At 36.1% G+C, this 16,935-nt stretch overlaps 1 protein-coding gene across 3 annotated transcripts in view; it reads right to left on the bottom strand.

Moving 5' to 3' along the window:
- The window catches only part of LOC106064299 (uncharacterized protein ZK1073.1-like), a 49,676-nt gene that overhangs the window by 29,547 nt on the left and 3,194 nt on the right, over positions 1–16,935 (bottom strand). For all 3 annotated transcript variants that reach the window (XM_056040232.1, XM_056040240.1, XM_056040250.1), the window contains exons 2-6: positions 15,424–15,474; positions 3,820–3,877; positions 2,751–2,868; positions 2,512–2,574; positions 2,330–2,390 (exon numbers count right to left, since the gene is read on the bottom strand). In XM_056040232.1, coding sequence (XP_055896207.1) covers positions 2,330–2,390; positions 2,512–2,574; positions 2,751–2,868; positions 3,820–3,877; positions 15,424–15,474 — 351 coding nt within the window. The remainder of the gene's footprint in view (positions 1–2,329; positions 2,391–2,511; positions 2,575–2,750; positions 2,869–3,819; positions 3,878–15,423; positions 15,475–16,935) is intronic.

The following is a 16,935-nucleotide window of genomic DNA, read 5'->3' as shown; positions in this document are numbered from 1 at the left end:
TTTTTTATTTAATTTAGAGAAGGTTTATCTTTGCCAAAGCAAATTAAAAATAAAAAAAGTTGCTCAATTATTTAACAATGGCTCAAGACTCCTTGATTGAAGGCAAACATGCTAGCAATTGAGCTAGACAAGTGCTTATGAAAATAGTTTTATAGTTATCTATTGTTAATTTCACATTTTTCGGGACTACCTAATTCTCAACACAAGGCTTAATATCTCTATATAAAACAAAATTAATTAATTACGACTAATTGATAAAATAATCGTTAATTTTTTGTTGATTCATGTCTTAATATCAGGTGACCGAGCCTCGCTCGGATGAATAATTTGTTAAGGAAGGATATATACCCGAAGTCATTTTGAGAATATTTTTGTACCAGGTGGCCGAACCTCGCTCTGTTAAATAATTTTGGAAGCTTATATACCCGAAATCATTTTGGGAATATTCTTGTAATTACGAAAATGAACGATCGGATAAAGACTACTAATCTGAAGAGTTGTTTTAGTGTTCTGTTAGTTCTAATTGTAGGCCTAATTGTACATGTCGATTAAATTTAAAGTCTTTTTAGTCCTCCTACAGTCTAGACAAACTACAGCTCACGTCCGTCTTATAGTTTTACTATCCATCTTTTGCGTAAAACTATTGTAGGCTTACTATTATTGGCTTGGAAGAAAGTCTTTGCAATGTAACTTCTCTACGTTATAGGGTAAAACATGCACTTAGTGACAAAGTAAAATGGCGCATTTTTTCTTATTAGACTTAAATCATGGCATTAGTTTTCTAAAGAAACGTTTCCGTGGGGCACCTCTGTTACGCCAAACAATATGCTCGTTACCCATACGGGATACGTGCCCTGCCCAGCCTGACTGTCGGACTATAGGAAGTTCATACCGGCTTTTACCATCCATCCATCCTAGTGGTGCTATGGCCTGCTTTTACACATCCATCCATTCAGATCTCTCCTGGCCCTAACTCCAAGCTTTTTACCGAAGTTTATAGTTAAATCAAAAGAGGCTGCAGTGTACGCAAACTCGTTGACCGCTAGATGGATATCATGTTTAGTGTGAGCAAGTAAGGCGTAAAGAAGCTGTGTTATGACCATTTCCTTTGTTTTGGTACAGGAGAGGTAGACACTGAAGCATGAACACATGGTAATAATTCACCAGCAAAATAATAATAATAATAAGGCTTGTCTTAGAGTCAGAAAATTAATGAGGATTGCAGCTATGACCTACATATCTTGCCACATCCAGGGCAAGCATAACCATTGTCCGCGGTGCTCGATTAAGATTTTCTTTTAGCGTCTGCGTCTGTCCTCGGCAGCAAATTTTCTTTTGGTCTCAAATGTGTATCCGCGGCCTTTGTATAGAGGGAATTCTTTAAGTCCGACAATTACGCTGGACAGAGCAGTATCCTGTATGGGAGACGAATCTCAGACGAACGCATGCCAAAGGCAGTCTTTTTTGGTGAGCTAAAAAGTGGTTGACGTAACACCGAAACCCTTAAAAGACCAGCTTATGGCGCAAACTTGACTTAGCTGACATAGAAGAGAGCACCTGATTGCATGGGGCCTCAGGACGAGACAGCTGGAGGTCACCAGCAAAATAAACAACAAAGTAAAAGGTATCTACACCGCTCTACACAATTAAAGTGTAAACAACTTATTAAGCACTTAAAACACAATAACTAATCATATATCGGCACATTTAATTTCATTACTTTTCTTTCATAGTTCTATAATAAATCAATCTACAGTAAGATGGTGCGCAAATGTTTAATTAGGTCTATTGATCCTTTAGAACTCGTTATTGTTTGCAAAGAAATATTTTAGTATACTGCGGTAAGCCTAGTGACGTAAGCAGCGTTTTTCCCATTTACGTCATGGAAATTTTTCATTCATAAAACATTCTAGCCAAAATTAATTTTTCGATAATGAGGCATTTTCAAACCGATATAACGGTCGACCTCGAGTTTTCCCGATGTGGCCAATGAGTTGAGAATTTTTTTCTCACTAATATGCACATACCTTGAAATTTTAAAGAAAATCGTTAGAGCCGTTTTTGAAATAAAATTTATATATATATATATAAATATATATACATACATACAAGAATTGCTCGCTTAAGAGTATAGGATTAGGCACAATGAATTCAACAGAGTTGATATGCTTTGCAAAAATACCATACTCTATGTTTACTGAAATGAAATTTAGTGCAAAACTACTAGAAACACTACAATGTGTTTAGTGCACATATCCACAAAATCTAGAAACAGCACAAAACACTACAATTTAGTGATCAAAACTATGCACTACAATATGACACTTACAGCAAATCTAGCTATAATGTTAGCCCCAGCTCCTTCTCCCACACATATGACTTGCTTGACACTGTTCAATTCACAAAGAAGTCATTAGGTAACATTTTAGAGCATTCATTTTTTTACATTTATTGCAATAGTCATTCAAACCAATGAGTATCATGTTTAATTTCAATAAAAAAAAAAATTACTCTAGTTGGTCAAGCACACAAACCAAATCCTCGCCAAGACTTTGCATACTGGGAAATGTATAACTGAAAAAGATGAAGCAATAAAATAGAGTTGATCTTGAACTAGTCATACAATGAGGAGGATGAAAACATTACAGAGTCAGTCTAGTAGCAAGTTTAACAGTTGAAAGGTTTATAACTAAATGCCAAGTTAAATAGGAGAATAACTGAACAAAATGTAAGAGGCTATCAAGACTTACTCAGCTGGAAGATCAGGTGCTTCATCCTCTTGGCCTGGAATATCCACATGTATAAATGCACCACGCCTGTTGATCTCTTCCATTGAAGGATGGGCCAAAAAGTTTGTCCACATTGAGTCTAAAAAGATACAATCAGCATGTTCAATTTTTAGCTGCCTCTCATAAATGACTTTTTTTCTTTTTTTTTAATGAGAAGTATTCACCTTTAACCAATTACAAAAAAAAAAAGAACAGAAAGTAATTATCTATTTACCTTTAATTTGATACCAAATATGTTAATAAAGCATCACTGGTAATTATATTAAAAAATTTTGTTATAGCCATGTTCAGAACAGTCAAGCAGTCAAAGAGTTAATAAATAACACTAAATTCTTCCTATTATATTTTGTTTTAAAAATATGTAATCTTACTGTAAACAAAACAAATGTTTTGGAATTTTGGAAATTATTAGTAGCTATTATACCAGAAAACATATAGCCGGGTATCTAAGTGTGTAATTTTGAAAGACACAGGCCAGCAAACTGTGAGCAAGACAGCCCTTCAGGAAGATGCTAGTGTGAACACTCTACGTGCAGATTGCCCATAAAACAAACATGTGATCAACTAGAAAGGACTGGTGCAAAGTCCATAGCGTTTCCATAGTTTTTGTAAGCTTTCTTTGTAAAGAAAGTAAAACAAGAGAGACCAAGACAACCATAGGGTTCAGTACAACACAGCGGTTATACAGTCAGGGTTTTGTGCTGCCAATTGCACAGTATTTGGTTGCTAATTTGTTGTTACACTCAATAAAGTATGATGCTACTGGAACCCAAGTTGTCTAATTCTTGAGTTACATATGTCATGTTGTCTAGTGTTAGAAGAGAGACATGTAGAAAGCTCTAGCAATATCATGAAATTGGATTTTCAATAGATTATAGTTTTAACAGATGTCGGTACAGACAGACCACACAAAACAACTAAAAATTAATGTAAACAATTTTAAACCCAAATCTTATTGCTTTGAAATTTGAATCTAAAAGATTGAAAGAATAAGTCAGAAATAAAAAATGTTAGCTGTCTGAGTACTTACGGTTGCATCCTAGATCATGAACTGTTAAAATAATAAACTGACTGTGCTTCAAGTCTCCCTGAAATGTTAGTGAACCAGATTACAAAACATAAGCAGCAATGTAAGATTGTAAGTCACTGTGATATTAATTCAGAACTTAGTATGTGCTATAAATATGAATGCCTAATTTTGCTAATCAACAGGATATGTTTTATATTTCTATTTCTAGCATATTTCACATGTAAGTAGTACAAAAGATGTGGCCATAGAGTTTAAGGTTGTAAGGGTTTGCTTCAGGGTACTGTACCGTTTGATCGTCTTAAGAGCTGAGCTGAAGGCTCTTCGAGCTCTAAGTTTGAAAAAAAACCTGTTTGAGCTTCAAACAGTAAAAAAAAAAACCTGTGTGAACACAGTTCTGTCTGGGAGAGACTCGAGTCAATGCCTATGTAAAGCATTGCTGTTTCTGATGCCTTTGGCCCCGGATGCATGCTTGGCTGAACATGGCCAAAGGCGGAGGGCACGGGAGCCTCCGCCATTTTCCTTCGTTATACCAAGCTAACCGTGGGGGACTCGCCATTTAATGTAATGGTCCCTTGAGGAACGGCGCATGGATTATCGACTGGACCATAAGGGCTCTCTTTCAACTCCGTTTCTGTGCAATGGGTCGACTCTCGCCTACCCGTGGTCACCCACACGGGAGTTTTGTTTTGCTACCCGTTTAGCCTAACCACTTCCTCTGTTGGCCGTTTCCACGAGCATCACGATGAGGCAGAGTAGCTCGCTCACGGGGTACTGTACCAGGAAAAAGAAACAGACAGATAAAGTGATAGGAAGAAGAAAAAAAGGAATGAAATTCTATCCAAGGCAAAATACAGAGAGAGATAAAGAAAGATGGTCAACAGATCTTGTGTGGTGCCCCAACAGACTAACAGATAGGTGAAGAAGTAAGAAAGAAAGCCTTGGTACAACAGAAACACATTTAGACACAACCAGAAAGAGTTTACACAAAGGAAAATGCTGATAATTACCTGCCCTCAAGGACACCTTGTTGACAATAGGCTATAGATCTATTCATCCAGCTAATGTGTGATATCTAAGAAAGCTAAAAGTAGCACAAAACTCTAAACCTGTCTAATTCCTCCTCTTTAGACAATTCAAATCTAGAAAAAGAAATTCTTCCACAGACTATATACTATATGTAAAGAGGAAAATGTAATGGGTCAGTTGTACATTTCTGTTCGATTTCACCAGTCTCACAGTGGACATATTTATTCAGGTGTCACTTATTCAGAAATAAATAACAAATCAAGTTAGCGTAATTTAATTCTTCTAAATCCCCCACCCCATTTTCGCGAGCGGAATCTGTAACAACATAGACTAAAACTTTTTTTTTCATATCTTTTCTGCTACCATAATTTTCGTAACTTTCTTATGTCATAGTGGTTATGTTTCCCCAGAATGTTGTACACACTCCTTATGTGCAAAAAACAAAGTCATTGACATTTTACTAAACTTGAAGATGGTATTAATAAATGTAATGGATGATCAGGTCCATTCCAGTGACTGTGCTATATGTACTTGAAATCTGATTGCAAGAAGACACTGGATGGAGGAGGAATCTAACTTTTTCAAATATACAAAACACTTTATTATCTAATCCAACTAGCTTTGTTCATTTTAGGTGGGAAGCCATTGATAACAGCTTGAGAAACACTGCTTTAGAGTGTTGAGTCTCTAGATCCAGATCTAGAATCATCATGACATGAAAATCACCAGCGTCACATGGTTTTGGTGTGACATTCTGGACTTAAGTAAATAGGTAATAGAGCCTGGTGAGAAGTAGGCAATAGAGCCTGGCGAGAAGTAGGCAATAGAGCCTGGCGAGAAGTAAGTAGGTAATAGAGCCTGGTGAGAAGTAAGTAGGTAATAGAGCCTGGTGAGAAGTAAGTAGGTAATAGAGCCTGGTGAGAAGTAAGTAGGTAATAGAGCCTGGTGAGAAGTAAGTAGGTAATAGAGCCTGGTGAGAAGTAAGTAGGTAATAGAGCCTGGTGAGAAGTAAGTAGGTAATAGAGCCTGGCGAGAAGTAAGTAGGTAATAGAGCCTGGCGAGAAGTAAGTAGGTAATAGAGCCTGGTGAGAAGTAGGCAATAGAGCCTGGCGAGAAGTAAGTAGGCAGAAGAGCCTGGCAAGAAGTAAGTAGGTAGTAGAGCCTGGCGAGAAGTAAGTAGGTAATAGAGCCTGGTGAGAAGTAAGTAGGCAATAGAGCCTGGCAAGAAGTAATTAGGCAGTAAAGCCTGGCAAGAAGTAAGTAGGTAGTAGAGCCTGGCGAGAAGTAAGTAGGTAATAGAGCCTGGTGAGAAGTAAGTAGGTAATAGAGCCTGGTGAGAAGTAAGTAGGTAATAGAGCCTGGTGAGAAGTAAGAAGGTAATAGAGCCTGGTGAGAAGTAAGTAGGTAATAGAGCCTGGTGAGAAGTAAGTAGGTAATAGAGCCTGGTGAGAAGTAAGTAGGTAATAGAGCCTGGTGAGAAGTAAGTAGGTAATAGAGCCTGGCGAGAAGTAAGTAGGTAATAGAGCCTGGTGAGAAGTAAGTAGGTAATAGAGCCTGGTGAGAAGTAAGTAGGTAATAGAGCCTGGCGAGAAGTAAGTAGGTAATAGAGCCTGGTGAGAAGTAAGTAGGTAATAGAGCCTGGTGAGAAGTAAGTAGGTAATAGAGCCTGGCGAGAAGTAAGTAGGTAATAGAGCCTGGTGAGAAGTAAGTAGGTAATAGAGCCTGGTGAGAAGTAAGTAGGTAATAGAGCCTGGTGAGAAGTAAGAAGGTAATAGAGCCTGGTGAGAAGTAAGAAGGTAATAGAGCCTGGTGAGAAGTAAGTAGGTAATAGAGCCTGGTGAGAAGTAAGAAGGTAATAGAGCCTGGTGAGAAGTAAGTAGGTAATAGAGCCTGGTGAGAAGTAAGTAGGTAATAGAGCCTGGTGAGAAGTAAGTAGGTAATAGAGCCTGGTGAGAAGTAAGTAGGTAATAGAGCCTGGTGAGAAGTAAGTAGGTAATAGAGCCTGGTGAGAAGTAAGTAGGTAATAGAGCCTGGTGAGATAATAGAGCCTGGTGGGAAGTAAGTAGATAATAGAGCCTGGTGAGAAGTAAGTAGGTAATAGAGCCTGGTGAGAAGTAAGTAGGTAATAGAGCCTGGTGAGATAATAGATCCTGGTGAGAAGTAAGTAGGTAATAGAGCCTGGTGAGAAGTAAGTAGGTAATAGAGCCTGGTGAGAAGTAAGTAGGTAATAGAGCCTGGTGAGAAGTAAGTAGGTAATAGAGCCTGGTGAGAAGTAAGTAGGTAATAGAGCCTGGTGAGAAGTAAGTAGGTAATAGAGCCTGGTGAGATAATAGAGCCTGGTGAGAAGTAAGTAGGTAATAAAGCCTGGCAAGAAGTAAGTAGGTAATAAAGCCTGGTGAGAAGTAAGTAGGTAATAGAGCCTGGTGAGAAGTAAGTAGGTAATAGAGCCTGGTGAGAAGTAAGTAGGTAATAGAGCCTGGTGAGATAATAGAGCCTGGTGAGAAGTAAGTAGGTAATAGAGCCTGGTGAGATAATAGAGCCTGGTGAGAAGTAAGTAGGTAATAGAGCCTGGTGAGATAATAGAGCCTGGTGAGAAGTAAGTAGGTAATAGAGCCTGGTGAGATAATAGAGCCTGGTGAGAAGTAAGTAGGTAATAGAGCCTGGTGAGAAGTAAGTAGGTAATAGAGCCTGGTGAGATAATAGAGCCTGGTGAGAAGTAAGTAGATAATAGAGCCTGGTGAGAAGTAAGTAGGTAATAGAGCCTGGTGAGAAGTAAGTAGGTAATAGAGCCTGGTGAGATAATAGAGCCTGGTGAGAAGTAAGTAGGTAATAGAGCCTGGTGAGATAATAGAGCCTGGTGAGAAGTAAGTAGGTAATAGAGCCTGGTGAGATAATAGAGCCTGGTGAGAAGTAAGTAGGTAATAGAGCCTGGTGAGAAGTAAGTAGGTAATAGAGCCTGGTGAGATAATAGAGCCTGGTGAGAAGTAAGTAGGTAATAGAGCCTGGTGAGAAGTAAGTAGGTAATAGAGCCTGGTGAGAAGTAAGTAGGTAATAGAGGCTGGTGAGAAGTAAGTAGGTAATAGAGCCTGGTGAGAAGTAAGTAGGTAATAGAGCCTGGTGAGAAGTAAGTAGGTAATAGAGCCTGGTGAGAAGTAAGTAGGTAATAAAGCCTGGCAAGAAGTAAGTAGGTAATAAAGCCTGGTGAGAAGTAAGTAGGTAATAGAGCCTGGTGAGAAGTAAGTAGGTAATAGAGCCTGGTGAGAAGTAAGTAGGTAATAGAGCCTGGTGAGAAGTAAGTAGGTAATAGAGCCTGGTGAGAAGTAAGTAGGTAATAGAGCCTGGTGAGAAGTAAGTAGGTAATAGAGCCTGGTGAGAAGTAAGTAGGTAATAGAGCCTGGTGAGAAGTAAGTAGGTAATAGAGCCTGGCGAGAAGTAAGTAGGTAATAGAGCCTGGTGAGAAGTAAGTAGGTAATAGAGCCTGGTGAGAAGTAAGTAGGTAATAGCGCCTGGTGAGAAGTAAGTAGGTAATAGAGCCTGGTGAGAAGTAAGTAGGTAATAGAGCCTGGTGAGATAATAGAGCCTGGTGAGAAGTAAGTAGGTAATAAAGCCTGGCAAGAAGTAAGTAGATAATAGAGCCTGGTGAGAAGTAAGTAGGTAATAGAGCCTGGTGAGAAGTAAGTAGGTAATAGAGCCTGGTGAGATAATAGAGCCTGGTGAGAAGTAAGTAGGTAATAAAGCCTGGTGAGAAGTAAGTAGGTAATAAAGCCTGGCAAGAAGTAAGTAGGTAATAGAGCCTGGTGAGAAGTAAGTAGGTAATAGAGCCTGGTGAGAAGTAAGTAGGTAATAGAGCCTGGTGAGAAGTAAGTAGGTAATAGAGCCTGGTGAGAAGTAAGTAGGTAATAGAGCCTGGCGAGAAGTAAGTAGGTAATAGAGCCTGGTGAGAAGTAAGTAGGTAATAGAGCCTGGTGGGAAGTAAGTAGGTAATAGAGCCTGGTGAGAAGTAAGTAGGTAATAGAGCCTGGTGAGATAATAGAGCCTGGTGAGAAGTAAGTAGATAATAAAGCCTGGTGAGAAGTAAGTAGGTAATAAAGCCTGGCAAGAAGTAAGTAGGTAATAGAGCCTGGTGAGAAGTAAGTAGGTAATAGAGCCTGGTGAGAAGTAAGTAGGTAATAGAGCCTGGTGAGAAGTAAGTAGGTAATAGAGCCTGGTGAGAAGTAAGTAGGTAATAGAGCCTGGTGAGAAGTAAGTAGGTAATAGAGCCTGGTGAGAAGTAAGTAGGTAATAGAGCCTGGTGGGAAGTAAGTAGGTATTCGAACGCGTCCCCCAAGTCAGCCAGGTTAAATTCTAAGAAACGCCTACTCTGTCTAGCATCGTCTCGCATATTAATGAACAAGGAGAAAGAGTTTTCCCCTTAACTATTCAAATCCTAACGTAGACGCACACACAATGGACTTTACGCATTGTTCCCACGTCTAAACAATGTCAAATCAATGGGATTTGGTCAAACAGAATCAAATAGTTACGCCAAGATGAGATGAAACAAAGAGATGACGTTGACAATATACACATACCTTCCCCTTACCCCCCCCCCCCCCGGTATTAGCGCGACAAGCTTATCTCTGTTAGGGAAACGAATCCAGCATTTCATTTAGTCAGTACATTGAAAGTCTACACATTTTAAACTAATTGAAATTTTCGTGAAACGACTATGTTAATTCGACACGATTCTAAGCAAAGATCTACAATTTAAATCATAGCATTGAACACGGCGTAATAGATTATACAAGAGACAAGTATATAGCCAGCCTGCTAACTGTAATCTAGATTATCTATTAACTACTTCACTGTTATATTGTGCTAACTACATCGATAAATCTTTCAACTTATCCGACTTTTATATAGTGTTTATCTATCAACTTATCTGACTTATATAGTGTTTATCAACTTGTCAGACTGTTATATAGTGTTTATCAACTTATCTGACTGTTATATAGTGTTTACCTATCAACTTATCTGACTGTTATATAGTGTTTATCAACTTGTTAGACTGCTATATAGTGTTTATCAACTTATCTGACAGTTGTATAGTGTTTATCAATCAACTTATCTGAATGTTCTATAGTGTTTATCTATCAACTTATCAGACTGTTTTATAGTGTTTATCTATCAACTTATCAGACTGCTCTATAGTGTTTATCTATCAACTTATCAGACTGTTCTATAGTGTTTATCAACTTATCAGACTGTTCTATAGTGTTTATCAACTTATCAGACTGTTCTATAGTGTTTATCTATCAACTTATCAGACTGTTCTATAGTGTTTATCAACTTATCAGACTGTTCTATAGTGTTTATCAACTTATCAGACTGTTGTATAGTGTTTATCTATCTACTTATCTGAATGTTCTATAGTGTTTATCTATCAACTTATCAGACTGTTCTATAGTGTTTATCAACTTATCAGACTGTTCTATAGTGTTTATCTATCAACTTATCTGAATGTTCTATAGTGTTTATCTATCAACTTATCTGACAGTTGTATAGTGTTTATCTATCAACTTATCTGAATGTTATATAGTGTTTATCTATCAACTTATCTGACTGTTATATAGTGTTTATCAACTTGTTAGACTGCTATATAGTGTTTATCTATCAACTTATCAGACTGTTCTATAGTGTTTATCTATCAACTTATCAGACTGTTCTATAGTGTTTATCTATCAACTTATCAGACTGTTCTATAGTGTTTATCAACTTATCAGACTGTTCTATAGTGTTTATCAACTTATCAGACTGTTCTATAGTGTTTATCTATCAACTTATCAGACTGTTCTATAGTGTTTATCAACTTATCAGACTGTTCTATAGTGTTTATCAACTTATCAGACTGTTCTATAGTGTTTATCAACTTATCAGACTGTTGTATAGTGTTTATCTATCTACTTATCTGAATGTTCTATAGTGTTTATCTATCAACTTATCAGACTGTTCTATAGTGTTTATCAACTTATCAGACTGTTCTATAGTGTTTATCTATCAACTTATCTGACTGTTCTATAGTGTTTATCTATCAACTTATCTGACTGTTCTATAGTGTTTATCTATCAACTTATCAGACTGTTCTATAGTGTTTATCTATCAACTTATCTGACTGTTGTATAGTGTTTATCTATCAACTTATCAGACTTCTATAGTGTTTATCAACTTGTTAGACTGCTATATAGTGTTTATCAACTTGTTAGACTGCTATATAGTGTTTATCTATCAACTTATCTGACTGTTCTATAGTGTTTATCTATCAACTTATCTGACTGTTGTATAGTGTTTATCAACTTATCAGACTGTTCTATAGTGTTTATCTATCAACTTATCAGACTGTTCTATAGTGTTTATCTATCAACTTATCTGACTGTTGTATAGTGTTTATCAACTTATCAGACTGTTCTTTAGTGTTTATCTATCAACTTATCAGACTGTTCTATAGTGTTTATCTATCAACTTATCTGAATGTTGTATAGTGTTTATCAACTTATCAGACTGTTGTATAGTGTTCTCTAAAATGTCCATTTGAATGAAGCGGTCTATGTTTTGGTCTTCTGTCCTGACACAACTAGAGAAACAAAGGAACAAGAATGTCTTTCATTGGCCAAGGGAAAGTAGAGGGGGGGGGGGGGGCTTCCCCAACACTAACTAAACGTAACTTCTCAACACTAAGTCCTACAGTTAGCCATGTACCGGTACTGAGAGAGGATATTACATTGTATGTCAATAAACAGAGTGTTGTGGTAGATACAAACAAAGTTGAGGTAGATATAAACAGAATGTTGAGGTAGATACAAACAGAATGTTGAGGTAGATACAAACAGAATGTTGATGTAGATACAAACAGAATGTTGAGGTACATACAAACAGAATGTTGAGGTAGATACAAACAGAATGTTGAGGTAGATACAAACAGAATGTTGAGGTAGATACAAACAGAATGTTGAGGTAGATATAAACAGAATGTTGATGTAGATACAAACAGAATGTTGAGGTAGATACAAACAGAATTTCGATGTAGATACAAACAGAATGTTGAGGTGGATATAAATAGAATGTTGAGGTAGATACAAACAGAATGTTGAGGTGGATATAAATAGAATGTTGAGGTAGATACAAACAGAATGTTGAGGTGGATACAAACAGAATGTTGAGGTGGATACAAACAGAATGTTGAGGTAGATACAAACAGAATGTTGAGGTAGATACAAACAGAATGTTGAGGTGGATACAAACAGAATGTTGAGGTGGATATAAATAGAATGTTGAGGTAGATACAAACAGAATGCTGAGGTGGATAAGGTTTAAACAGTACATTGTAGTAGGCCACATGAAACACGTTGGCCGGGAGAAGAGAACTCTGCTGCTACTCTATAGTACAGCCACAACTGGGTCATGTTTACCTGGCTCTCTGCCAGCAAATGACCTGTTGCTCAATAAACTGCCAGATGGACTCAAGGCCACACTTAGATTTCCAATCCAATATAGAAGGGAGTGAGATGGGAGGTGGTGAATATACAGCGTGACCTTCACAATTACAAACATATTGGCTACACCGGGTCATGACCTTATTTTAGACGGCCCAGTTACAACGAGGGCTAGAGTTATTCCCCCTTCCCGCTCGTCAACAAGTTTGAATGTCAACAGTTGACTTTCACTGCGCCCCCCTTCCCCTTTCATTGTTTATTGTACACAAGAAGAAAACAACGTCGACGCGTAGACAGCTTAGGTCCTAGAGATACATTCTATTGCATTAAGCAAATTTGTCACAATCTGTATGGTCTAGTGTTTGTATGCAAGACATTCTCGTGACAAAATTTAAACGTAGAATCAAGAGAAGTTTGTAGAGAGCACAATGAAAACTTGTAGAGCGTGAATCCTGTCTTGAAGACAACAGCGTGGTTAAGTTACAACACTAGCGACTAATACGTTGATCTCAAAGAGATTCACTTGTATGGCAAGGGTACGTTGGGGGTAGGAATACATTAAGATACAAAAATAACGCTTCCTATAAAAGTGCATGTCAATACTGCAAATAGGACAGTGCGCAACTGCGCATAGATACCAGTACCACACAATTCGAGTTTCGGCATGGGGACGAAAGTTAGCTATCACTGAGAACAAAGACTAATAGTGTTTATCAACTAATTCAGTGGAACGAAGAAAACATTGCATTCCAAAAGAAGGAATTCCTAGTATCGTATAGATGGCATTAATGATTAGCTTTTGTTGTATTCACCTTGGGATTATCAATTGCTATACGCCAGGGGTCGGCAACCTTTTCAGTCGGAAGAGCCAAAAATTACAATTTACAAAATTTCAACGTTTTCAAAGAGCAACACATTTTTTCTAGCCAACAATATATAGATGTCGAATAAATAAAGTTTTTTGATTTAAAAAAAAAAAGGGAATCTATTTATTCATAAGAAAAAATATCTATGTATTTTTATATAATAGATCTAGTGATTTTCACAACAAATTAGGGTATTATTAGATAATTACTTATTACTTAAGTAAACACATTTAAAAAATATAACATTTACATACAACACTAACTTATACTTCAATAACAAACAATTGAGCAAACAAATTCAGTTGGAATGATGGCTTTGCATGGTTTTAGAAAGTTTGGATACATTTGGCTCATAGCTTGTTTTGTGTTGTTGTTGTTGTTTTTTTTGTTTCAAACACGACTCTAAATTTTCATTTGCTAGTTGGCTTCTTATTATACTTTAAATTATATTCATGCAATAGAACGCTTGCTTCCATGAATATGTCGATCAGAAGATAGTCACCCTTCCAAATTTTTCACATGACTGTAGCAATCTGGAAGACTATTCCATGTGTCGAATATAAGAGCCTCAACTCGCTGCATTTCTTTTAAAACTGTCCACTTTTGTTGCATTACATAAATTTCTAGAATTCCAACTTTTCCAACCTGATTTTCAACTCTGTAAATTGTTCACTCCACAAAGCTTTACTTTTTAAATCGATCAATTGAATTTTTTAGAGATCCAGTATCAATTCCAAATGTGGATTTCATTATTATTTGTGTTGAGAGGATTTGTTATAAATGCTAAAATCGTTTTGTTTGTTTTGAAACTGTGCTGAAGTAACTCGTGTCAAAAGTGACACTGGTTTATCGCAATATTGCTTTACAAATTGAAAAAAAAAAATTGACCACTCTGAATATCTTCTGCAAAAAGAATTTTTCTTCAAAATGAGTTCTTCTATCAAAACATAGGATGGGTTTTCCTTCCCTTGCAGTTTTAGATTCAGCTCATTTAATTTCACTGTTATATCAACCATAAGTTTTTTATTTCAACCATTTGTTGTTCTCTAATTCAGGGTGATTAATGCCTTTTTCATTTAGGAATGTATTTATTTCATTCAAGCATAAAGCAAAACGTTTCAACACTTTACCTTTGGAATGCAATCGCACTTTATAAATGTTTGGACACAAAGTGCTTCTTGGTGTATTATGCAGTGAAATGTAAGAACTTTGTGGTTTATTTTGCACAACGAATCGTAGTAGCCCCTTTATTTTTTCCTGTCATACTTCTGGCTCCATCAGTTGCTATTGAAACGATTTTATTTATATTGATTATATTGTCTTCAACGCATTTTTGCACAACATTAGCTGTATCTTCTCTTCTATTTTGTCAGGATAGCAGTAGCTATCCCTGGGAAGACATATATGTGACAAAAAGGTCAACTAGTGCTGTGTCATTTATGTCACAAGATTCATCTATATCAATTGATATGACAAAAGAAAGTTGAATATCGTCCACCTGCAAATATGTTACATTTCAAGACATTGGAGAGGGGTGCACTGAAAAGCGAGTACAAGTGGCTGAGAGATAGAATCTGTGCTTAATCCTCGTTTATCAAATCAGAACAAGTTTTAAATGTTTTTTTAAAAATAAAATAAATAATATTTGCGTATGGAACTAAAGAGCTGTAACTTAGCTTAACACCAAAGAGCCGCATGTGGCTTGCGAGCCAAAGGTTGACGACCCCTGCTATAGGCAGACTTTTATATTTTGACTTAAAGCATTGGCCTAGAGAAAGCTTTTTCTTGAAAATGTTATGCACAGGTCAAGGTCAAATGTATTTTATTATCAGATAATATGTGACTGGAAAAAAAGACAAAATTAAATAGGCTTTTACTATTTTCATAGATAAGCCTTTAAAAACAATATTAAGATTCTTGAGTTCAAATCAAATTCTTCAAGATATTAACGTTGAATGTTTGCCCTAGATATGTCATCCCTTAAGCAATATAAATGTAGTCTAAGGGTTGCTGTAAGGTTTAGGGGCAGCTGTCTACTTTTGGTAAGACATTGTTTCAGTGTCTCCCTTTGTTTGTCAGCTTGCCAACTCAGCAAGTGCTAAGTTATGGGTTAACAAAATAAACACAACATACAATTTACCTGTCTTTAATAAAACAATAGTTTACATTCATATTGATGTTAGGATGTCAATAAATAAAAATGTATACATATATGTAGAACTCATTACTTCAATGGTACTTACCTGAATATAGATCTTAAACCTGCCAACTCTTGGGGCTGAAATCTCTCTTGGCTGAAAGAGAGAAACAGTTAAACGAATTAAATTAGATCAAAAATTATAATCTTAAACTATTTTTGTAGCACTAACAAATTATATCTCAAATTTTTAGATACATTTGTAACTATAATAAAATGTATCATCCAAGAAGAATGTGTTTCTTGTGTTACAAAATAAACTTTGATAGAAAACAAAGCAAAAGGGGAACTATGTGTAGAATTGCCAATTACAAGAAAAAAAAATGAATATAGTAAATGTAGTTAAGTTAAATTAGTTTGATTTTTTAAATATTTAAATGTTTTTGTTGTATAGTAAAAGAAGCTTGTGTTTTAAATTTAATGTAGTTATTACATTAAAGGGAAACTCCGAGGGGTTTGACAATTTTTGATATAATATGTGTTTTGATTTATAGATAATGAATATATTATTCTTTTTTTTTTTTTATTTGCAAGAATAACTTAGTAATTGATGTTTTTGTGACATAATTTTTCTGTGCATCCAAAACAGTCAGATTTTCACTGAATTTCTGTGTGACGTCACGAGTGTGCACTCAAATCCTATAGATAGGGAGGCGGAAAAAAAATTATCTTTGATAAAAAAAATTTTCGTTAGTACATTATTAAAATACTTTAAAAGAAATTTCTAATGGTGTATGAATTATGACTGTATGTTTGACAGTAAGAAAATTATGATTTTTTTGTGCTGTTTTGACCTAACATTGGTTGACATGGAAAAAATGATGAGAGAGCTTGATGCTGGCTCAGCCGGCGAGACACACCCCCAAGGTCAAAAGTTAAAAAGTTGGAATTGAGTTTTGTAGACGATAGATTTACTTATTAAATAAGAAATTTAATAGTAGATCTAGTATTCGTAGTAAATTTCTAGCTCACAAATCTGATTCATTTATATTTATGAACTTCAGTTGTTTAAAATGTCTCAGTAGTATCATTAATTGAATTCTTTGGCCTGGAAATCCAATGTATTGTTGGTACTGCACCTGGTATTAACTTCAATTTTTTTCAAATCCCATTTCCACAGCAATGAAGTTGCTGAAACAACTTCTCTCAAAATGGTTTGAGCATAAACAGGAATTAACTAATGCCTTTGTAAAATATTTGCTCTTCAGGCGAATAAATTTTTCCCATTTTCCCTTTAAAATTTCATCTCTTGGAAACAAATGAAAAGAGACACTAATTTCTGTATCAGCATACTTGCTGATTTTATCTTTGTGATTGAAACTACTGCAACAAGCTGAAGAACAATATTTAATTTTCTTCAAGTAGAAATAGAGGTTTAGATCTAGAATATTATTTATAAACAATGACCGATTATAAATCAACGTGGAGACTAGATCTAGCTGTGAAGCGTAACAATAAATGCGATCCGATAGGTCTAGAACTAGACTAGAGAGTTTATCGGTTATATAGGTCTAGATCTAAATTTAGCCAGCACCCTTGTGACGTCACGTTTTTAAAA

The sequence above is a fragment of the Biomphalaria glabrata genome, chromosome 1 (genome assembly GCF_947242115.1).
Source record: "Biomphalaria glabrata chromosome 1, xgBioGlab47.1, whole genome shotgun sequence".
NCBI classification, from domain to species: domain Eukaryota; kingdom Metazoa; phylum Mollusca; class Gastropoda; family Planorbidae; genus Biomphalaria; species Biomphalaria glabrata.
This window is presented reverse-complemented; position numbering and strand designations above follow the sequence as displayed.